Source organism: Hyperoodon ampullatus, assembly GCF_949752795.1.
Source record: "Hyperoodon ampullatus genome assembly, chromosome: 10".
NCBI lineage: Eukaryota > Metazoa > Chordata > Mammalia > Artiodactyla > Ziphiidae > Hyperoodon > Hyperoodon ampullatus.
The window spans coordinates 74,274,479-74,298,043 of record NC_136923.1 but is presented as its reverse complement, the minus strand read 5'-3'; the positions used below and the strand labels follow the sequence as shown (position 1 = coordinate 74,298,043).

The window sequence follows — 23,565 nt, the reverse complement described above, 5'->3', positions numbered from 1 at the left end:
TCCCCAACAGGTGGGCGTCAGAGTCTGTTATTTATTTGGAAAGGAGAAGCCACCCGTAGGGGTTGCCGATGGATTGGAGGTAGGGTTTGATGAAAAGAGAAGAGTCAAAACTGACTGCAAGCTTTGGGAGCTGAGGAGCTGGCAGGATGAAGTTGCCTTTGGCAGAGACGCGGTGGCCTGGGGGCGGCGGGGAGCAGTGTATAAGATCGGGAGGACCCCGCCTTCTGCCTGGACGAGTTAAAGAAGTCCGGGAGGCGGTGGATTCCCACACGTGGGTACTGTTGACGTCTCCGTTTCACAAGTGTGGACACTCCTGCACCGGAGCCCCGCGGGCTGGCCGGATCACGTGCCGTAGGCGGGCGCCCCCTGGCGCGGGGAGGGAAGTGCGGCGGCGGCGGCCGGAGCACGGGGAGCCGGGCGGCCCCTCCTTGTACTTCGGCGGGAGCATCCCCGGCGGACGCGAGGACCGGGAGCTGTACGGGCGGATCGTGTCGCGGCTGCCGCGCTTTGGGGCGGAGCTCACCGAGCACTTGGCGGCCGCCGATCAGGGCGCGGACGGTGAGGCCGCCGGGGCGCGGGGCGCGGACGGCCAGAAGGGCGAGGCCAGGTCCGGCCCCTCGACCCAGGCCCGCTCTCTTGCGGGGAAGCTCCCGGCAGGGCCCCTCCCCTGCCCGATAAGGAAAGGCTGCCCGCGTGCGTCCGACCTGTGAGCCCACTCTCCGCATTCAGTTACTATCTTGACCTCTGGGTCCTTGGAAAACTTTGTCGGGCTTTTTCCGGAGGCGTTTGTAGAGAGGAGCAGAACGGGAGTGGGCCGGGCAGCTTCAGCGAGATGCCTCACCCGCTGGCATCTTGTCTCCCCCCTAGGACTAAAGCTTTCTCTCCTGCTACCCCTCTTTGGGCCGAGGTATCAGCCCTCCCTCAGACCCGACAGACCCCAGCTCCCGCGACCACCGTCTCTCTCAGGCCCTCTGATCTGTTACCAGTATGTGCTGCTCCTGCGGCGTGATTGGCCCGGAATCTGGCTGACTTTCTACTTTGGAAATGGTGCCAGAACTCTTGTACTTCTCAGAAAACCTTAAATGTTCTCCCCTTTCCCCACCAGGGGCAGATCCAGGATCTGAGGGACCCAATGCAGTTCTGGGCAACCTCTTTAAAAAGACGAAATCACAATTGCTGGGGCTTTTGGAAGGGCCTGTGCAAGCCAGGGACCCTGAAGCTTAAGTCTTTTTGGTTTCAGGGTCTGTGCCCCCCTGCCTGGTGGCTCTCCAACTTTACTGTGCTCAACAATCATCTGCGGGAGCATGTTGAAAATGCAGATTATGGGATACAGCCTTAGAGTCTATTTTTAAGAAGTTCTCCAGTTATTCTGCTCTGATGTGGGGGGCTGTGAGCCTTGTGCTCCTAGTGGAGTTTAATCAAGCTGGAAAGCTGGGCTCCTTGCCGTGACCCCAGCGCCTCTCCTGCCTTCCTTGCCAACACCCCTACTGGTTACACTCTGCATTCCAGCACTGGTTCTCAAACTTACCTGGCTATGAGAATCACCTGGAGATCGGCCTGGGCTCTTTGACACCTGGGTCTTTGTAGTTTGGTCAAGTTCTCGGGTGGTTCTCATACCCACCACAGTTTGAGAGCCTATGAGGCCCTAGTTTCCCTGCACGGGGCCAGCCTCTTGCTACTGCCTGCCTTTCCCCCACCTGGAATGCGATTCCTCCTTCTCTCCACCCCGATCACGGACCCATGGTGAATTAGTTCTTCCTTCCCTTCATCTCATCTGTATCACTCCTCTGGCCCTAATCACACATCCCCCTGCACAGGAGTAAATTTTTCTTTCGGGCTGTTTCATTTCCTCACTCATTTTCATGGAATCTTAGTGTTGGGTGGGCCCTTGGAGGTCATCTCTTCTGGCTCCCCGCTTCCATGAGCAGGGTGGGCCTTGCGGGGGGAGTCGACAGCAGAGGAGAGGGACTGAGGACCAGGGCGGGCCCTTGACCAGCTTTCCCTCAACCACAGGGGAAGAGGCTGCTGGGGGCGACAGGCTCATCCATGAGCAGGACCTGGCCTGGCTGCAGCAGGCAGAGGATGAGTGGCGCTCCCCCCTGCCTGCAAACTCCCCTGGGGCCTTAGATCCCCTGGACACGCCTGGCCTCCCCACCTAGAAGGGACTTTCTAGAGCTCCCTCCCCATTACAGCCAGACTCTGTCATGTCTCCCTTACAAGCCCAAGTGAGCCTTGGTCTCCTCTTTCTTCCCAGTTGTTGTGTACAAGTGGCCCAGCAGCCCTCTCTGGGTATAGGCTACGAGCTGGACCGGGCCGTGGCCCGCAATAAACCAGTCCTGTGCCTGTTCCGCCCGCAGTCTGACCAAGGTGAGCACCCCCAGCCCTGGATGGCCGCCCCTGCCTCCCTCCCCAGCTCTCTGAGGACCCCACCCTCCGCTCCTTCCTTGTGGGGGCTCTGAGCACAGTGCCCACCCAAAAAGGGACAGGAAAGGGAGGGGAGGGGGGAGTGTGGGAGGCAGCCACCTTCACCTCCCTCCTCCTTCCCAGCGCTCTCAGCCACGATCCGGGGATCAGCCGAAGGCTCGCAGGTCCAGGTGTGGGGCTACGAGGCGGCAGAGGCGGCGGCCGTGCTGGATGGGTACTTTGCAGGGGATCCTCCCGAGCGGTGGCTGCTCCCCTGACCCCACTACTTGACTTCACCCCAGCTCATTAAATTCTCCTGACCCCAGACTTGCTCTAGTACCATTCCTACCCCTTAGCCCCAGTACCAGATTCATGGCATGTTTACATTCTAACTTTCCGTCTGTGTGAGAGTGGGGTGGGGGCAGGTCCCCCGTAATATCCTCTTAACACCCCACTTCACTTCAAGATGTAGAGACCCTTTAAAGATCCACAGGCTCCCAAGACGAGGATACTTCCTAACGCCCTCAAGCTCCCCCCAGGAACACTCAGGAGTGTGGAGGAAGCTGATCGATCGTGGGAGTGGCCATTCCTCTCTGTCTCTGATGCAGGGCTGGGTCTGGGGCAAGTGGGCCAGCCCGTACCTGGCCCTGTATCACGTGGACCTTTATTTCCCTTTATCGGTGTAAGTCACACAGGTCTGCCGTGGGCTTTCTCTGAGGATGGAAGTCTGGACGCCTAAAGAAAACAGTAAAGGAGGAGGAGGGTTGGGTGTGTGCGATGGAGGGGCAAGTTGAAGTGGCCCATTGAGGAAGCTGTCTGGTCTGCTTCCGGAGAAGTATATGAAAAAAAGAAGTTTATTCAGTGAACAGAAGACGGTGCCACAGACACTGGTAACCGCCTACCCTCACGACACGGGGAGGGTGCACTCCTGAGCCCGTGGCCCCAGGACTCTGGCGGCTCCAGCGCTCCCTGCATCCTACCCCTCAGTCGTAGCCCTCGTCGTCTTCCTCCTCGTCGCCGAAGAAGAAAGTCTCTCGGTCCAGGTTCTCAGACTCCTCGTCATAGGAGAAGCTGTCATTGTCCAGCTCCTCTTCGAACTCATCCTGCTGCCACTCAGGCACATCGTCCTCGTCGTCGTCGTCGTCGTCGTCGTCCTCCTCCTCCTCCTCCACCTGCAGCCCCGAGGAGCCCTGGGGCCTGGGAGAGCGCCTCGCTCAGCCCCAGAGGAAGCCGAGCGCCTCCCACGCCCCCCCCCGGTGGCTCCGCCCCCTCCACTCACTGACTGCCGGGCACGTTGGATCCTTTCGCCTCCCGGGCCTCTGATGATGGGCTCTGGAGACCAACCCGGAAATCCTGGAAAGGAGACGGGAGGATGCGGGGAGCAGGAGAGTAGAGGACACGGGGCCTCTGTGCCCAGCCTCGCTTCACCCAGCGTCCTCTGAGGGCCGAGGGGGGCCCGGCCCCTGCCAGGAATGCCCCCGCTCAGCACCGCCCTCCACAAGCCACTGCCTCTGTGTAATGTGACTCAGAGGTGGTCTCCAGGGACCCAGGATACTGCGGTGAGGCACCACCCCCACTTCCCATGTATGTTCACGCCTTTTCTGCCCAAGTTACTACCAGTCCGTAAGCTCCCTGAGGGTGGGATTCCTACTTTAGACTTGACATCAGAGTATTAGAGCCAGAAAGAACCTCAGATCCCCTATTCTGGTGGATGCCAGTCCCTTGCCCCCAGTCCTAGGATTCTAAATCCACATCTGCAAAGAGTCTTCTGAAGAAGCTCCCCAAGTGATTCTGGGGAGCAAGCAACTGGCCAAATACCCTTGATCTGGGATAACCAACTCCATTTTGCAGGAAATGCCAGGTGGCTAAGGGGCAGGCCTGGGAGCTGGGATGCACGCCAGGTCCATTTACCCTTGACACCTTTCCTTCAGGATCCCCCAGGGCAGCCAGGCCGGGCGGGCGACTACCTGGGTGGAGTGCTGCAGGATGGCCAGCAGCCGCTCCTGGATCCGCCGCAGCAGCTCCAGGCCCGTGCTGAGGTGCTCCGCCCGCAGGAGGCGCAGTGAGGAGCCCAGGTCTCTGCAGCGCAGCAGGGTCTCTTCTGCAGAGGGGGCAGGGCACGGGGGCTCCCTCCCTTCTTCCCGTCCTTCCACAGATGCATACTGGACGCCCACTATGTGCCACCCACATCTACCGGGGCCTAGTGCCTAGAGGTGGGGACGGGTCGTAACCAAAGCAAAGGTCGGGTGAAGGGCTGTGTACTGTGTACCTGAGGACTGGAACTTTGTAACGGTGATAAGGCTATGAAGGACAGGAAGGGGACCGAATGAAGGTGGGCAGCTGGCTCTGGTCACCCACCCGTTTGTGTGTCGGGGGTGGGTGCTGGGGGAGAGGGGGCAGGAGAGAGCACTGAGTGGGCAGGGGGCTCACCCAGGAGGATCTGCAGGGCGTTGGTGTGCAGCTCCAGGGCCTCGGTCTGCTGTTCCACCACGTCCATGTGCTCCGTGTCCTGGTTGTAGAAGCTGTACACGCAGGCGTAGGCCAGCACCTGCGGAGCCCAGGCCGCTGCTCCCGCTGAGGCCGCCTCCCACCAGCTTCTTCCTCCCTCCCTCCCTCCCTCCCTCCCTCTCCCAGCCCACCAGACCCCTGGGCACAACACCTCCCTGCCCCGCCCCACACCTTTCGAGCCTGCTCGAGACCCCGGCAGGCGTCACTGAGGAAGGTAAAGGATCTGGGCGGGGGCACCTCGTGGATGGCAGACACGCGGTTCTGCAAGTTCACAGCAAAGTCCTGCGCAGGGAAGGCGGTCAGTGCCAGCACGTGCATCCCCACCCAGTCAGAAGAGCGCTCGTCCCGTTGGGACCTCTAGCCTCTGCCCGGCCATCTGGCCCAGCCCTCTGACCTCCTCACCGACCCAGCCGTTTCCCCCGCTGCTCACCCGGGCCTGGTGATGGAAAGTACACCTCTCATTATAGTCCTGGAACCGCTTCTCCTGGCGAGCTGCTTTGCTTACCTGGTAAAGACAGGTCAAGAGGGCTGTCGGGTGCTTGGCAGGACAGGAGGTTAATAATCAGACCAACTACCATTCATGGAGGCCTTCGGATGCTTTACCCAGGTTTTCTCATTCAATTCTCATAACTGTGAGGTAGGTCAGACTATCATCCCCTTTTACAGATAAGGGCGCTGAGGCCTGGACAGGTTAACTGAGTACACAGTGGAGCCAGGCTCTGACTCAGAGTCCTTGCTCTGCTCTGGGCTGGTGCTTCCTGGGAGCGACCAGCCCGCCCTGGCCTCTCTGTAGCCACCTTGGTGTGAGACGTCTGACTCCGGAGCTGAAGGTCTTCATGCACAGACCTCCCAAGGTAGAACTCTCAGCACCTGTAGGCCCAGGTGGCTTCTGTCTTCTCCCCACTGAGCCTTCGCCCCAACAGCTGTTCGGCTGCTTGGGACACAGAGACGTCTGTGCCCAGGCCCTGCAGCAGCACCTCATCCTCACCGCCCTTGGGCCTCTGCCCCTCCTCCCGGCGCCGGGCCCTTACCATGGCGGAGCAGTTGTAATAGTCTTTGTGATTTGGCTTCCAGGACTTGAGGCAGCGCCAGCAGAATCCATGGTTGCATTTGGCACAAGTCATGCTGTGGAGGAAGCTAGCTGGTCAGAGGGCTCCTGCCTCTGGCCAGGGCCACAGCAGGAATGCCCAGGGCCTGGACACACCACTGAAGATGCCCTGGTCCCTCTCATGCCCTCTTAGTCTCCTTAACCTTACCAATCCTTACTGACCACACCCTGGCTTCTGAATTCCCCTCTACAGCGTAGGCTTAAAAGTGGGGGAAGGAACACTCAGACCCAGGAATCACTCTGGAGGGTGCAGCGAAGGGGGCTGAGTAACGGCCCTTGTTTGCTGAGCTTTCGGGTAGGCCCACTGCCCCTTCCTTCCGCCAGGCCTCCCACCCTCTCCCATGCCCCCCGACCCTGCCGGTGCCCACAGTGCCCCCTTCTTACTGCAGACACCCCTCGTTCTTCTCGATGGGAGCCTGACAGCTGGGACAGCGCTTGGAGATGAGCTTGGCCAGATGCTTGCTCTGGGCCTCCACGCTCATGCCATCGTAGTAGCCACCATCGTCCACCCACTGAGACATGTGGCCACAGCTGGCAGGGTAGTGCGCCTAGAGCAGGAGGGGCAGTGAGGACGCAGCCCAGCCCTTACTGCGGGGAGGGGGGGAGGTCAGGTCTGGAGGACGGCAGCGTGGGGAGGACAGGGAAGAGTCCTTGTGGGTGGCAGGGAGAGGTGTGGATCCCGGCTCCAGGACAGAGCCAGGGTGGGCACCCACCTCAGGGAAGCTACAGTTGAAGCAGGAGGCCCAGCCGCACTTGGAGCAGCTGGTCCCACAGCCCAGGCCCTGGCGGCACAGGATGCGGTCGCAGCCCTGGGGGTTGGTGCACCAGGTCAGGTTGGCACAGCTCTCCACGTAGCCACGCAGGAGGGCCTTCTCGTACTGTGGGGACGCAGGTGCCACGAGGTGAGGGCCTGGCTCTCCGGATGCCACACCTCTGGGCCCCCCCACGCCGCGTGTCAGCCCACTTCCTGGGGCTGTGCACTGGAGCCTCTCCGAGGAGGCGGTACCTTGGAGATGACCTCTGGCGAGGAGATGATGGTGCGGATGAAGGCCCCCGTGGGCTGGGCGGGGCAGTCGGCAATGGGGCAGGTGCAGTTCAGCACAAGGTTCTGCTCGATTCGAGTTGTCAGGTACTCCTTCCAGCACGACTGGGAGGGACACAGGAGCAGCCGCTCAGGGGCAGCGCGGGAGCAGCACAAGTGTGACTCACCTAGCACCCCTCCCCGATGGCGCACGAGGCCAGGGACAAGCCTGCTTCTACAACCCCGAAACTGACCCTAAGCTTTCCGGCCTCCATGGGTCTTCCTGAGATTGGCCCAAATGACAGTTCACTTTGCGGATGTGCAGACCGTGGTAACGTAATTATAACTATTGTTGGGATGGATGTGAAGGGAATGGGAAAAGAGAATCAAGAAAAAGGAGAAGATTCAAGTTCTAAGAAAGATTTGGAGACAGCAAGAAGGTCAGAGAGAAAGGAGGCCCGGGGGCCTGGCCAGGGTCACTGCGCCACAGCTGCAGCCTCGCCTCCCGCTCCACTGCTCACCTCAGTGCCTGTCTCGATGCTCCCGCTTCCCCAGACCCAGCCTCCTCCACAAAGCAGCCTCGCCAGCTGCACCCCCAAATCCCAATCAGCCACCCCACCGCTCCCCCAGTCCCCAGTGCTGGAGCTGTCACAACTCTTGAATCCCTTTCTTGCTTCCACGTCACTGCCCCGCGCCAACCCAGGCCATCATCCCCTCACCCCTCAACTGCTGCGGGAGCCGGGCCCATCAGTGCGCTCCCTTCCCCCATCGCTCCTGACACCATGAGCACCCGAGCCTCCAAAAGACTCCATTAACGACCCTTTCCCTCACACTGCCGACGGGCGGCTGAGCTTCCCCAAATGATGCATCCAACCCCTGGAGAGTCCCCCAGGTGGTTTCAAAGCTCCAGGATAAATAAGAAACACTTCACCAGACTCTTTTCACTCAAAGTACTAAACAAAACGAACCCCTTCTATAGTGAAACAAGCCCAGATAAACTGGGAAGTTGAATGCAAAATTCTTGCATTTTTGAGATCATACAGGGGAAACTTCTCCAAAGTCAGACCCCCACGCTTGCAAGCACACAGGCCATGAGGGCCCCTCACCACCATGGGGTGGGAGCCCTGCCCTGTAGGACTAAGGCCAGCATCTCAGTTCAGAGCCCACTCCACCGCCACAAGGAGCCCCTCTGCTTTGGGTGTGCCCTTGGCTTTTGCTGCCCAGCCAAGTGGAATATGGTCTCCAGCTTGGACTGCCCCTCCCGCCCTCTGCCACTCAAGCCTCACCCTGGGAAGCCACCTCCGACTGCTCCAGACCCCAGGATTTCCTGTCTGATCGCTCCTGCATTGCCACTGGCTCCCCTTTGGCTGGGACCTCTGCCATCAGCCTGCTTTTCCTCAGTCCCATTTTCCGGCTCCCCGTCTCTTCACTTCTACAGGGTCGGGGTACAGCTTGGGCCTGCTCTTCTCTCCCTGGGTGTTGCCAGCCAGGCCTCTCCACTTAATTCCAAATTCAAAACTCCACTGTCCACTTGCCAGTCCCACACAGGTGTCCAACAAAGCAAAAGCAGCTCAAACTTCACTTGGCCAAAACAGACTGAATTTCCCCTCAAAAATCTGCCCTTCAGCCCAAACATTTTCCCCAACTCAGTAAAAGATGACACATCCCCTCCTCCCAGATGCTCAGGTCAAAAACCCAGGAACTGCCTTGATTCCCTTGTCCTAAGCCACCAATACCTGTCAGCTCTATCTCCAAATGCGTCCCAATCCGTCCACTCCCCTCTTCACTGTCCCTAGGCCCAGCTGCCACCAACTCTTGCCTCTTTGTACAACAGTGTCCCTACTTCCACTCTTGTTCCACCCAAGTCTTTTCTCCACAAAAAGTGATCTTTTCAAAAATGGAAATCAGATCATATCATCTCCCTGCTTAAAACCCACCAGGGCTTCCCATAAATTAAAGGCCACTGTCCACCAACCCAACCCATCTGGGCCCCTGTCCACCTCCCAAATCGCCTCTCCTTCCGCTGTCCCACCAGTTTGCTCACCTACCTCACAGAACTATTTTGGGAATTAAGCAAGATGATGTGTGTAAAACAGCACAATGGCCCAGAGTGAGTCCCCCATAAATATTAGCTGTGGTTAGTATTAGCTCTCGGGTCCTTGCCAGTTGGGGTTTCCCCACTCCCTCACGCAGCACCCAGAGCTGTGCACGTAGTAAGTCCATGACAAGTATTAGTTGAATGAAAAAGTGAAAGTGTAAAGGAAATAATTAAGAACCTGGAAAAAGGGAGCAGAGGCAGTTATGTGAGAAGAGTAACCTGAAGCCGAGCAAAAGGGAAGGAGAAAAAAGTACAAGGACACACGCATGCAGACGCACACAGCCCCGGTCACCCACCACTGGGGCAGCGCTGCTGAGAGAGGCGACTAGAATTCAGGGCAACAAGGGAGCTCATCCTGCTAAGTAGATGGTTTGGGCACCGGTCCCACAAGCTGTGAGGCAGGGAAGATGAGGCACTCAGTACCCGGCTTCCTGCCTCAGCCCCTCCCCCTGTGAGGACCACTCCCTCTCCATCTACAGCCTTCTCTGCCTCAGCTTTACAGCAGCCTGACTTCTCATGCTTCCCTCTGCTTTTGTGCTATTTTTTGGTTTAAACCATTCCTTCTTATTTTTATATTAAATGAGAGTATATATGGTAAAAATAAGTGATGATGTTCTGGGACAAAGAGCCTTGAATGGTGATAAGGAAACCATAAACTACAGTCATCACCAATTTCATAACACTTTTCATTTAGAAAGTACCTTAATTCTGTATGTGTGTGTGTATCTATCTATCTACCTATCTACCTACCTATCTACCTATAGTTCTCAAATTTGGCTGAACACTGGAATCACCTGAGGAGCTTTTAAAACTCCAGATGCCTGGGTTTCACCTTCAGAGATTCTAACTGGTCTGGGGTATAGTTTGAGCATCGGGATTTTTCAAAGCTCCCAGTGATTATAATATGCAGCAAAATTACCTTACAGCAGTAGTGCATGCAGCACAGAGAGGGCAAGTCGTCGTCGGGCTCCAGGGGGCTGACACACACAGGGCAGTGGTCCGGGCGTGCAGGGGCAGCCTGGGCCTGGGGGACGCACAGCCCGGCCGCCAGCAGCAGTGGCTCGGGGTTATCGCTGTAGCGCTGTAGCAGCTGTTCGGCGCCCCAATGCGAATGAGCCAGAAGGTGCTGAGCCACGTCTGGCTCTAGGTTCAGCGTCTCCTGCACCTGCCGCACCGTGTGCTCCATCAACCCTTCCACCTCCTGGGGGCTCATGGTGCGGCCCGCAGGCAGCTGTAGGGATGCTAGGGCGGCCACAACTTCCGGGCTTGAGGGAGAGAAGAGTCAGCGGTCAGTCTCGCTGCCCTGCTTATCCAACCTGCTAGCTGAACCCCACCCTGGTCCCCCAGTCCCCGCTTGCACATCTCCATCCACACTTGCTTAACCAACCTGAGGATAACCATCCAACCAACTGTCAGAGCACAGCCTCCACAGAAGCATTTGTAAGAGTGGGGGGCTGGCAGTTGCAATGACTGGGGGCACTACAGGAATCTAGTGGGCAGGGGTCACGATGCTGATTGACCTACAGTGGATGGGACAATCCTACTGCAGGTCCTGCCCAAAATACTACCAGCGTGTCTGGTGAGAAACAAGCTACAGCTTTACGCCTCAAAGTGCGGTCTGTGGACGAGCAGCCTAAGTGTCACCGGGAGCTCAACTGAATTTGAACGTGTGTGCATGTGAAAGTTGGAGAAAGATTACTCTAGAGAACTTGCCTTACACACAGTGTGAACAGCAGGCATAAAAATAGAGCCGTAACAACTCCTGGTGAACTGGAGCTGATGTAAAAAGCTTTAGGGGTGCCAGCTACTTAGGGGAATCCTACAGCAAATTCCTCTGTAGAACAGACTTCCTGAAAGCTAGAATTTGTATATTTCACTGAGCAAAGTGCATGGTTAGTACTCAATACATATCTGCGTAATATTTCAATTTTGCTTAGAATGAAAGACATCCAGAAAGGAGTTTACATGTCTGGGTCCCTTGCCTAAGGGCTGGCTTTAGGAGGCTGAGGAGAGCAAGGCCCCTGCTTGGGAAGGAGGCAAAGAAGGGGATGACAGTGCTGGGAGGGGGAATGAAGGCTAGCAAAATGGGGGAGATAACAGGGACAGGGAAAATGAGGTTAGACAAAGAAAGACAGGAAATATTTTTCCACTGGGAGCCTGACTTTGGCGCTACGAACCCTCCCATGTCACTGCAGTGCTGTCTGTCCTGGGTGGCAGTAAGGGGACAGAGCTAGGGGTGGCTACCTAGGCTTGGAGGTCTCGGAGGTCTGGCTGCCACATAAGGGGACCTCTGCCTGACCTCGGCAGGGCCCCATGGGCTCCGGGCTGGCATACATCAGGATCTGGGGGTGGTCATCCCGTCGTTCCACGTAGCCCTGGCCCAGGAGGTGCAGGATGCAAGAGAGGACATCGGTGCTGGTACAGGTCACACCCCCGGCAACAGCGCGGCCCAGGCTTCCAGGGGGATTTGGACCCTTCTGCCAGGCCTCCAGCACCTGGACGGGAGAAGAGGAAACAGGCGGGACGCTTTTACCCAGAGAAGCCAGCTTGCCTGGGTTCAATGCCCGGCTCTGCCCTTACTAGCTGTGTGACTATGGACCAGTTACTAATTCATGCCTCATTTTTCTTATCTGTCAAATGAGAACAACAATAATAATAGTAATAATAATAATAACTCCACCACCACCTATCTCATAGTATTTTTGTGTGGATTAAATGACTTAATCACGTAAACTCTTAGAATAGAGCCTGGCACATGGTCAGCACTCATGTCTGGTCTCTACCTTCTGTCTAACTGCTTGTCGGGAATAGAAAACCCAAATGGAAATGTCACCCTTCCAGGTCTTGGGCTGAGACAGTTCACCTTCCCTGTGATGACCCCTGCCTCCAACCCCACCCCCAAGCACGACTCCCTCCCTCTCCCACCACCATCATGGTCTCCTCTGCCTACCAGACAAACCAGCTGGTCGATGTGGAGGCCCTTCTCTCCGTGGGCTTTGAGAATACGGACAAGAAGACAGCTCAAGAGGTTCCTCTTCTGCTCCAGGGTTCGGCCCTCATCCTTCTCTACGTTCAGGTACGTCTGGGGAGGTAGCAGCCACAGGGCCTCCCCACGGGGCCAGAGCCCAGGCTCACGGAGCTGCAGCACACCTGGAACCCGCTCCCAGTCAGCGCCCGAGGAGGGGAAGGGACAGAGGAGTGGGGGCAAGGGGACCCCATCCTCACCCCCTACACCACCCCCACCCGGGGAGCCCCGCCCCTCGGAGCAGAGGCTCAGCCCAGCCCCCCTCAGACCTACCTCCACGTGGGAAGTCCTGACCCTCCTGCAGGGTCAAAGGGCCGCTGTCAGCGGTGAGGGGCAGGAGTGCCTGGAGCAGCAACTTGGGGCTGAGGTCAGAATTCTTCAGCAGAGCCTCTACTGACACCTCCTGGTCAGGAGAAACAGGGCCAGTCAGGAGAAGACAGTCAAGGGAAAGGAAAATAAGAGGGAGGACAGAAGGAAGGAGGGAGAGACTTGAGAAGAACAGTGACAGACAAAGCAGAGAAGAAGACAGCGAGAGGCCAAGGAGCTGAGGCACCTCCGTCTGATTGAAATTCAACAGCAGCCACATCTGCACGGTGGACACATGGAGGGTCTGGTCCCCAAACTGCAGCTCAGCCCGGCCCAGCCATGTCCACTGCAGTCGCCGATGTGGTCCCACGTCCAGGACTGGATGGTTCTGACCTGGGAAAGTGTTGAGGGAAAATGTGGAGACAGAGTAGGGGAAACAAGGGGTCAGTGTTGAGGTGAGGGTGCACCATTCGCCCAACTTTGCTCGTCTCTGTGGGGAGCAGGGCTCAGCATTCACAGACACAGAGGTGCCTCGTCCAGCATCCAGAGCTCAGCCTCCTCTGTGTCTGCCACAGGGACCTGGGAGCCCACCCTGAGCCTAGCCCTGCGCCAGGCGAGCTCCACGGCAGAAACACCAGAGAGGAGAGCTGGGTTTTGCTCCCAGGGAGCCGACAGTTTTAAAGACCCGCTGGGCTAGGTCTCTTCCTTCTTCTGTGAGCCTGGGCTGTTTGGTCAGACTAGAAAACAAGGATGCTGTCAAAGGGAGAGGGTATCAAAAGGAGCCAGCCTGAGAGGTGCTCTCTGGCCAAAGATGGGACAATGTGAAGATCAAAAAAAATAACACCTGCGATGAACTGAAACACATGAAATGTTTTAAAAGCCATGAGTTCAAAATGATATATTTTTTTAAAAGACCTCACCAGTCATCTTTGGAGGAAGCTAGAGAACCAACACATTATTTTGAAAACTGGTTAAAAATAAGGGGGAGGAGAAGAGAATCAAGCCTTTCCTGTATAAACTGTACTTCAGGGTAACCAAAAAGCTGATGAGAGGAAGTTTCTCTTTATAGAGGAAGCATTCTGGCTAACACATGGAGAGGGAATGACAGAAGCAGAATGTCACTAGCGCCTAACCCTAATGGCAATGAGAATGAATGAGCGTCTAGCAAACAGCTAATGGGAAATTATACATAATATATAAATTGGACAGACAACAGTGAAATCCACTGATCCACTTTAACATCAGAGAGACAGACAGCCTCCAGGAGGAAGTACACGATACTACCTATGAAGTGCCCTTGCCCGAGAAATCAACCCTGAATCTGAATAAGCTCCTACATCTAAATATCGGTCTTCGGGAAAGCAGACAGAGTACGGTGCCTAGAGGACACCGTGTAGAAACAATCAGCAAAATTCAGCCAGTGGACAACTCTATTTGGACAACTACCCAGTTTACTCTACAAACGATTGCAAGGGGGAAGAAAACAGAGGCAGGAACCTATACATTAAGGGAGACAGGAGATATAACTCATCAAATGTAATGTGTGGGCTTTGTTTGGATCCTCAACAGGCAAAAAAAAAAAAAAAACCCTAATTTTAAAAGCTCGAGATAATTAGGGAAATATGAATATTGACTGTATATTTGATAATATTAGGAACTGTTACTAATTTCTGTAAGTTTGATAACTGTAGTGTCCTTGCTTTTAAAAAGAGAGTCCTTACCTTAAATTTGAGGGCTAGGGAAAGCGGGTGGGGTACAAATGAAGCAAAATCGGCCATGAATTGATATATGTTGCTATACTGAAGTTTATCTATTCTGTCTACTTTTGTGTATGTCTAAAGTTTCTCACAGGGCTTCCCTGGTGGTGCAGTGGTTAAGAATCCACCTGCCAAGGCAGGGGTCACGGGTTCAAGCCCTGGTCCGGGAAGATCCCACATGCTGCGGAACAACTGAGCCCACGTACCACAACTACTGAGCTTGCGGTCTAGAGCCCGCGAGCCACAACTACTGAGCCCCTCGCGCCTAGAGCCCGTGCTCCGCAACAAGAGAAGCCACCAGAATGAGAAGCCCACGCACCACCACGAAGAGCAGCCCCCTCTCGCCACAACTAGAGAAAGTCCGCGTGCAGCAACGAAGACCCAATGCAGCCAAAAAGAAATTAATTAATTAAATAAAATTTCTCATAATAAAATGATTTTTTAAGTGACGGTGAAAATAAGCCATTCTGAAATAAAAACTGATAAAAGTCTTCCAACAATATTCCATCAATTAAGAGACTTCTTCATAAACAAAGCAACAAAGGATTAATCTCCAAAATATACAAAATATGAGCAGAACGATGCTTTGTGACCACCTAGAAGGGTGCGATAGGGAGGGTGGGAGGGGGACGTAAGAGGGAGGGGATATGGGGTATGTGTATATGTATGGCTGATTCACTTTGTTATACGGCAGAAGCTAACGCACCACTGTAGAGCAATTATACTCCAATAAACATGTTGAAAAACAAATCATTATGCTGTGACAGCCACCATCATCCATTTAAAAAGTACAAGACAAGCTCTTTAACAATCAGACATTTTACATCATTCCTTTTACTCCTTGAAATTATATTTCCATTTCACTTCCCCCACAGAATTTTATCCTGATGTAATACATTGATATTTTTATGCCTGACAGTCTTTTACTGATCAGTCTCTCATATATCACAGCAACAAAACATGTATGCAAATTTGTTTAAAATTTGTTTCCCAGGGGCTTCCCTGGTGGCGCAGTGGTTGAGAGTCCACCTGCCGATGCAGGGGAAACGGGTTCGTGCCCCGGTCTGGGAAGATCCCACATGCCGCGGAGCGGCTGGGCCCGTGAGCCATGGCCGCTGGGCCTGTGCGTCCGGAGCCTGTGCTCCGCAACGGGAGAGGCCACAACAGTGAGAGGCCCACATATCGCAAAAAAAAAAAAAAAAAATTTGTTTCCCATAACCGTAAATAATAATTATTATATTTTTAAAAATGAGTGGAAGATCTAAATAGACCTTTCTCCAAAGAAGACATACAGATAGCCAAAAAGCACATGAAAAGATGCTCAACATCACTAATTATTACAGAAATGCAAATCAAAACTACCATGAGGTATCACCTCACACCAGTCAGAATGGCCATCATCAAAAAATTTACAAACAGGGCTTCCCTGGTGGCACAGCGTTTAAGAGTCCGCCTGCCAATGCAGGGGTCACAGGTTCAAGCCCTGGTTCGGGAAGATCCCACATGCTATGGAGCAACTAAGCCTGTGCACCACAACTACCAAGCCTGTGCTCTAGAGCCCGCGAGCCACAACTACTGAAACCCACACGCCTAGGGCCTGTGCCCTGCAACAAGAAAAGCCACCGCAATGAGAAACCTGCAAACCGCAACGAAGAGTAGCCCCCGCCTGCTGCAACTAGAGAAAGCCCACACGTGGCAATGAAGACCCAATGCAGCCAAAAATAAAATAAAATAAAATAACATAAAAATAAATAAATTTAAAAAAAAATCTACAAACAATAAATGCTGGAGAGAGTGTGGAGAAAAGGGAACCCCTTCTACAATGTTGGTGGGAATGTAAATTGGTACTGCCACTATGGAGAAAAGCACGGAGGTTCCTTAAAAAACTAAAAACAGAGCTGCCATATGATCCAGCAATCCCACTCCTGGGTATATACCCAGAGAAAACCATAATTCGAAAAGATACATGCACCCCAGTGTTCACTGCAGCACTATTTACAATAGCCAGGACATGGAAGCAACCTAAATGTCCACTGACAGAGGAATGGATAAAGAAGATGTGGTACATATATACAATGGAATATTACTCAGCCATAAAAAAGAACGAAATAATGCCATTTGCAGCAACATGAATAGACCTAGAGATTGTCATACTGAGTGAAGTAAGTCAGACAGAGAAGGACAAATACCGTATAATATCACTTATATGCGAAATCTAAAAAAATGGTACAAATGAACTTACTTACAAAACAGAAATAGAGTCACAGATGTAGAAAACAAACTTATGGTTACCAGGAGGGAAGGGGGGTGGGGATAAATTGGGTGATTGGGATTGACATTTACATACTCCTTATATATAAAATAGATAACTAACAAGGACCTACTATACAGCACAGAGAACTCTACTCAATAGTCTGTTATGACCTATATGGGAAAAGAGTCTAAAAAAGAGTGGCTATATGTGTATGTATAACTGATTCATGTGCTGTACAGCAGAAAGTAACACGACACTGTAAATCAACTATACTCCAATAAAAATTTAAAAAAACAACTTCTAAAGGATGTACTTTAGGAAGAAAATTGAACTCAGAAAGAAGGATCAAGATGCAAAAGGAGGGACTTCCCTGGTGGTCCAGTGGTAAAGAACCTGCTTTCCAACGCAGGGGACGTGGGTTCAATCCCTGGTTGGGGAACTAAGATCCCACACGCCGCAGGGCAACTAAGCCAGTGCGCCACAACTACTGAGCTCGCACGCCTCATGAGAAAGTCCACGTGCCACAAACTACAGAGCCCACGTGCTCTGGAGCCCACGCACCACAACTACAGAGCCCGCATGCCACAACTAGAGCCCTCACGCTGCAACTACAGAAAAGCCCGTGCACCGCAACAAAGTGCCTGCATGCCAAAACAAAAACATCCTGCATGCCACAACTAAGACCTGACATAGCCCAAAAAATAAATAAATAAATATTTTTAAAAAATGCAAGAGGAGGGGCTTCCCTGGTAGCACAGTGGTTGAGAGTCCGCCTGCCAATGCAGGGGACACGGGTTCGTGCCCCGGTCCGGGAAGATCCCACATGCCGCGGAGCGGCTGGGCCCGTGAGCCATGGCCGCTGAGCCTGCGCGTCCAGAGCCTGTGCTCCGCAACGCGAGAGGCTACAACAGTGAGAGGCCCGCGTACCACAAAGAAAAAAAAAAAAATGCAAGAGGAATGGTGACTAAAGCAATTGGTATGATGGCAAATCCAAACTGAATAAAACAATAAAAATGATGACTAGCTGGGAGGTAAAAAAAGATACAAGATGGGAGTTAGAGCTGGAATTAAGATTTTCTGTGGTCCTTTTATTGTTCAGGAAGATGCAAAGTAATAGTAACAAGTCAAGTTTATATTAAAAATATAAGGGCAATCAACTATAGAAATAGAATGCATAACTTCCAAAACTGATAGAGACAAAAAAGGAATTTTTAAAATCCATAATAAAATGCATAAAATCTCAGGGCAGAATCACATCTATAAAGGTGTTCCTTTTTTTTTTTTTTTGCTTTACCTGTACATTTTATATACTCTTTTGTGTATATGAAATAACTAAAATTTAAAATTAATAAGAAGGGTGAACTAAGAGGTTAAAAATAAAAGCCAAATACATCATTACTCATAATAATTATAGAGAAAAATTGACAATTCAAAAAGAGATTATTAGGTTGATTAAAAAAACAAATTCTAGGTATTTATAAGACACATTCCTAAAATATAAGAGTATGGTAAAGTTAAAAGTTAAATGAGGGAATTCCTTGGTGGTCCAGTTAGGACTCCATGCTCTCAGTGCAGGGGTCCGGGTTCAATCCCTGGTTGGGGAACTAAGATCCGCAAGCCACAGAGGCAGCCAAAAAAAAAAAAAGTAAAATGCTACTGGGGGAAATCCTGATGAGAGTAGAATATTGGCATGTTTTAAAGTATAATGCCAACAGACTGCTTATTTTTTTTTACCTTTTTATTTTACATTGGAGTAGAGCCAATTAACAATGTTGTGAATAGTTTCAGGTGCACAGCAAAGGGATTCAGCCACACGTACACATGTATCCATTCTCCACCAAGCTCCTCTCCCGTCCAGGCTGCCACATAACATTGAGCAGAGTTCCCTGTGCTATACAGCAGGACCTTCAGATTGCTTATTAATAGTAGCAAGGGAAAAAATATTAACTATACAGTGGAGAAATCAAACAATCTCTTGACCAGGTTGTCAAAATTAACATCACAAACAAGGGCCAGATGGTAATCCTGTGCTTCCAGATGTAATACCCTGAGAAGTATATAATATCAGTTGGTACTCTGGCCAGGAATATATAACTTGAATCTAATCATGAGGAAATATACCAACTTAAGATAGGAACTACTTAGAAAATTTTAAAGGACTATATTCTCCCAAAATGTCAACATCACAAAAGACAAAGAATGGCCGAGGAATTGTTCCAGACTAAACGAGACTAGAGCCATGACAACTAAACATAACGGGTGATCCTAGACTGGATCCTCTCCTGGACTGGAAAAAAAAAAAAAAAAGATTATGGAGTAATTGACAAAATTGGAATATGGAAAGTAGATTAAAAGTATTATATGAATGTTAAATATTTGAAAGTAATAAATGTACTGCAGTTTTAAAAGAGAATATTTTATTCTGAGGAAATGTGTATTATTTAGGGGCAAAGAGCCAGCATATATGCAGCAGTTCATGAGAAAAAAGGATACACAAACACATACCACATATACATACATATACACATTTATAGATATGTATATGTACACAAAGAGCAAATGATAAAAGCAAATGGAGGGAAAAGTTAACAAAAAGTAAACTTGGATAAAGAATATATGAGTGTTCTTTGTATAATTCTTATAATTCTTCTGTAAATTTGAATTATTTCCAAATAAAAAAATTTTCAAGTAAAGGAACAACTGAATTTTATACTTAAAATGGCAAACTTTGCTATTCATATTTGACCACAATAAAAGAGACCTAAAAGAATGATGAATCCAAAAAAAAAACAGTAAAAGGATAGAAAAAGATATACTAGAAAGATACTAATCAAGGAAAGCTGGTATAGGGACTTCCCTGGCGGTCCAGGGGTTAAGACTCTGTGTTTCCACTGCAGGGGGCACGGGTTCCAACCTTGGTCGGTGAATTAGGATCCTGCATGCCTTGCGGCATGCCCAAAAAAATTAAAAAAAAAAAAAGAAAGCTGGTATACTATTAATACCAGATAAAAATAGACCTTAAGGCTTCCCTGGTGGTGCAGTGGTTGGGAGTCCACCTGCCGGTGCAGGGGACGTGGGTTCGTGCCCCGGTCTGGGGGGATCCTGCGTGCCATGGAGCGGCTGGGCCCATGGGCCATGGCCGCTGAGCCTGCATGTCCGGGGCCTGTGCTCCGCAGCGGGGGAGGCCACGGCAGTGAGAGGCCCGCGTACTGCAAAAAAAAAAAAAAATTGACCTTAAGAGAAAAAACTTTACTAGAAAGAAAGATGGTCATTTCACAATAATGAGGCTTAACTGACCATGAAGATTCTAAACCTGCATAGTTCATTACGGTAGCCACTAGCCATACGTGGCTCTTTAACTTTAAACTGGTTAAAGTACATAAAATTAAATATCGAGCTCCTCAGTCACACTAGTCCCATTTCAAGTGCTCAACAGACACAAATGGCTGTCATATTGAACAGCACAGAAAAGAACTTTTCCATCATTGCAGAAAGCTCTATTGGACAGCACTGTTAAATGATTTTAAGCTTGTATCTGATAATACAGTCAAAAAATATATAAAGCAAAACTGACATGATTAGAAGTTTAAAAATTCACTATTATAATGGTAGATTTTAGCATACTTCTCTAAGTAATAGAGCAAACAGACAAAAATGAGTAAGGTTACAGATTTGAACAACACAAGGTCAATTTAGTGGAATATACAGAAATCTATATCCAACAGTTGAAGAATACACATTCTTCTTAATCACACATAGAACACTTATAAAATCTGACCATCTACTAGGCCGTAAAGGAAGTCTCAATAAATTGCAAAGATTCAGAATCATAGAAATCATGTTCTTTGGCCACAAGGGAATGAAGGTTAAAATCTAAACCAGAAAGATAACTAAGCAAAATAAAAGTTTGGAAATTTAAAAATATACTTCCGGGACTTCCCTGGTGGTCCAGTGGTTGAGAATCCGCCTCCCAATGCAGGGGACGCAGGTTTGATCTCTGGTCGGGGAACTAAGATCCCACATGCCACGGGGCAACTAAGCCCACACACCACAACTAAAGAGCCCACGTGCTGCAACTATGGAGTCCACCCGCTCTGGAGCCTGCGTGCCACAACTAGAGATGCCACACGCTGCAACTACTGAGCCCGTGCACCACAACTAAAGCCCACGTACCTCAAGGAAAGATCCCGCATGTCGCAACTAAGACCCAACACAGCCAAATAAATAAATAAATATTTTAAAATATACTTCAAAAAAGCTAATAAATCAAAGAAATAAAAATGGAAATTAGAAAATTCTTAGAACTAAACAATAATAAAGTACTACATGATAAAAACTTATGCAACATCCCAAATGTCCAGCATTCATGCAGTGGAATATGACTAAGTGATGCAAAAGAACAAAGTAATGACGTAACTGACAGCCTGAATAACTCCCACAGACGTTATGTTGAGTAAAAGATATCAGACACAGCAGAATACATACTCTATGATTCCACTTACCTGATGCTTAAAGGCAAAAATCTATGATGATAAAGGGAAAAAGAATAATTTCTCTTGGAAGAAGATGCTGACTAGAAAGGGGACATGAAGGAGGAAGCCTTTTGGGGTGCTGGAAAAGTTCTGCATCTTGATCTGGGGAGTGGTTATGGGAGGGCATATGGACATTAAATTCATTAAGCTATAATTAAGATTTGTGCACTTCATTGAATACTAATTATACGTCAAAAAAAAAACTCTAAAAAAATAAAACCAAAAAACTTACTGAATGCAGCTAAAGTAATGTTGAGAGGGACATGAATAGCCTTAAATAGTTTCATTTGAAAATCAGACGTCTGAAAGGACTAAAAATTAAGTAAGCATGCAACTTGAAGTTAAAAAAAGAAAAATAGAACAAATTCATACAAAGGTGAAGAAAATAAGAGAGAAATTAATGAAGATCTAACCCACACTTTTCCACCCTTCCTTAGGAGATGGTTCTCTCTAGAGAGTATTTTTCTTCATATCTGCACATTCCTGTCCAAAGATCCTCTCCTCTTCCTCTCTGAGATGCCACCCCAAATCTCACCCCAATCTCCAAATGCCTGTCCCTATCTCCTCACTCTGATTGTAGAAATTGGAGAAGCGGTCAAGGGCATCACAGAATTCTGTTGGAAGGCACTTTCTGGGATGGTACAGGTAGCAGAGTGGAGAGACCGGCCAGCAGCGTGGTGACAGGACCAGTACAGAAACTGTTGGACTTGGATCTTCGATAAACAGTTCTTTCTCAGCCTCCTCTTCCTCCTCTTCCTCCTGAGAGACAGAAGGATTTCAAGGGCTCTTGGGCTCCCTTCTTTGGTCTAGTCTTCCCCTGCTCTCCCACTCTTTCCCTTGCTCTCACCTCCTCTTCTTCCAGGCCCTGTTCCTCCTCATCCTCCTGCTCCAAGAGCAGCTTGTCCAGCTGCTGGAGCTGGTACACGTGGAACTGGCGCTGCAGCTCCTCCGAGGTGCTCAGGCTCCGCAACATCTGCTGGGGGAGGCGGTTGGGGAAGCAGGGGCCGATCTGCTCCAGCACGGCCCCCTCCAGCCAGCTCGAGCCCACGCTCAGGAGACGGTCCGCCATGTAGTGCCTGCAGCGCGCACAGCCCAGGCCGAGCCTCAGTGTGGGTGCTTGGCATGGCCCCCCCCGCTCCAGAACGTAGGTACCTCTGTTGTAGCCTGCCTGGGTCACAGGCCATCCCTCACCTCGCCCTTCCCACCAGTGCCACGGCCATCTCTGCATCTTAATCTCTCCTCCCTACTGCTCCTCCCTCACCTTCCCTCTAAGTCTCAAGTCTCCCCCTTCTCTAGACTCTATGCCTCCCATGCCCTACTTCTCCAGCCCTGCACTCACTGGTAGAAGTGCTCAAAAGTCGTGGCCAGCTCCAGGCCAGAGAGGACCATGATGGGCTCCAGGTGCCACTGGAGCCGCGCCAGCATTTCCACTCCAGGGGTTCCACCCATCAGGCCACCCTGGATCTGCTGGTCGATGTGCCTGGCGAACTGCTCACTCATCTGGGGGCAACAGGAAGGGCAGCAGCAAACCATGAAGAGGGAGTGGAGCAGAAGGGTGGCGGGTGGAAGGAGGTGAAAAGGCAGAGCAGAAATGGACTGGGAAGCCGGCGGTCCCCAGCACTCACGTGGGCAGCGGTGAGGAAGGATTGCTGTAGCAAGGCGCCCGAGAAGCCACTGCGCAGGGCCAGCATGAAGGCTGCTCGGGGCCCGAAGAGCTCCGAGCCTGCTCTCTGCAAGCGCCCGTAGAGTTTACAGTAGCGGGGCACGAAGTCTGGCGCCCTCCAGGCTGCAGCCAGGAACCTGCTGACCTGAGGAGAAAGGGGAAACTGCATCCAAGGGGCAGCCCAGCAGCCTCGGTCCCGCCCGGACCTCAGCTCCCTCTGCCCACCTGCTCCTGCACCACACTCAGCCAGCACTGGGTTATGTTCTTCAGGCTGCTGCTTGGAAGAACTGGTGAAGGCCCAGGGCTCCGGTCCTGGCCCTTACTGTTCTTGCTGACTGTGGACACAGAGGTCAAAGGACGGGTTTCATCTCAGCCCCTGGGCGAGTCCCGGCGTCCTGGGAACTGACCCCTTGGAAGGCCCATGGCAAAGCAGAAAGGATGAGTAAAACCCAGGAGAGAGAGGAGTCAGATATCACCGCTGCCCAGATTCTTGGTTCAACTGGCCAGACTGGGACTCACAGGGCCGAGTGGACGGCTCAGGAGAAGGCCCAGGAGGCTCCACATGCACCAGCAAGTGGCAAAGGCGACGGACTCGAGAGGCAAAGGCTGCTGCTCGACTCAGGGGGTTCCGAGAGCTCTCTCTTTGCTCCAAGTACTGGTCCAGCAGCCACCCCAGGGAGCTCACACCTTCCACATCTAAAAGAAGATGGGTCAGGAACAGGTCTCCATGCGTGATGGGGAAGGGAGAGCCCAGGAGAAGGACAGAGAAGGCGTGATTGTACAAAAAGGATTTGGGGGCAGCAGGGCCTTCGTCCTCCCCTCACCAAGGTTTGCTTCAGCTGGAGTCTGAGGACATGGGAACAGGTTGGGGGTGAGGGTGAGAATTCAAA

General features: G+C 51.6%; 2 protein-coding genes across 2 annotated transcripts in view; one reads left to right on the top strand and one right to left on the bottom strand.

Annotated features, from left to right (window-relative positions):
- Positions 1-146: 146 nt before the first annotated feature.
- DNPH1 (2'-deoxynucleoside 5'-phosphate N-hydrolase 1) lies at positions 147-2,681 on the top strand (the record flags this gene model as incomplete). Its single annotated transcript, XM_079712647.1, has 4 exons — positions 147-558; positions 2,014-2,086; positions 2,255-2,367; positions 2,548-2,681. 4 exons carry the CDS (start codon positions 147-149, stop codon positions 2,679-2,681), a joined length of 732 nt encoding a protein of 243 aa, XP_079568773.1.
- Positions 2,682-3,239: 558 nt separating this feature from the next.
- Positions 3,240-23,565, bottom strand: part of CUL9 (cullin 9) — a gene marked incomplete at its 5' end in the record, with an annotated part of 35,694 nt that continues 15,368 nt past the window's right edge. Inside the window, 21 exons of the mRNA XM_079712818.1 lie at positions 3,240-3,600; positions 3,683-3,756; positions 4,371-4,504; positions 4,834-4,951; positions 5,083-5,193; positions 5,342-5,416; positions 5,943-6,036; positions 6,404-6,567; positions 6,733-6,897; positions 7,026-7,166; positions 10,058-10,403; positions 11,383-11,633; positions 12,089-12,288; positions 12,437-12,566; positions 12,717-12,862; positions 21,582-21,771; positions 21,860-22,088; positions 22,352-22,512; positions 22,638-22,820; positions 22,901-23,010; positions 23,195-23,371. Coding sequence (XP_079568944.1) covers positions 3,387-3,600; positions 3,683-3,756; positions 4,371-4,504; positions 4,834-4,951; positions 5,083-5,193; positions 5,342-5,416; positions 5,943-6,036; positions 6,404-6,567; positions 6,733-6,897; positions 7,026-7,166; positions 10,058-10,403; positions 11,383-11,633; positions 12,089-12,288; positions 12,437-12,566; positions 12,717-12,862; positions 21,582-21,771; positions 21,860-22,088; positions 22,352-22,512; positions 22,638-22,820; positions 22,901-23,010; positions 23,195-23,371 — 3,413 coding nt within the window. The 3' untranslated portion in view covers positions 3,240-3,386. The remainder of the gene's footprint in view (positions 3,601-3,682; positions 3,757-4,370; positions 4,505-4,833; positions 4,952-5,082; positions 5,194-5,341; positions 5,417-5,942; positions 6,037-6,403; positions 6,568-6,732; positions 6,898-7,025; positions 7,167-10,057; positions 10,404-11,382; positions 11,634-12,088; positions 12,289-12,436; positions 12,567-12,716; positions 12,863-21,581; positions 21,772-21,859; positions 22,089-22,351; positions 22,513-22,637; positions 22,821-22,900; positions 23,011-23,194; positions 23,372-23,565) is intronic.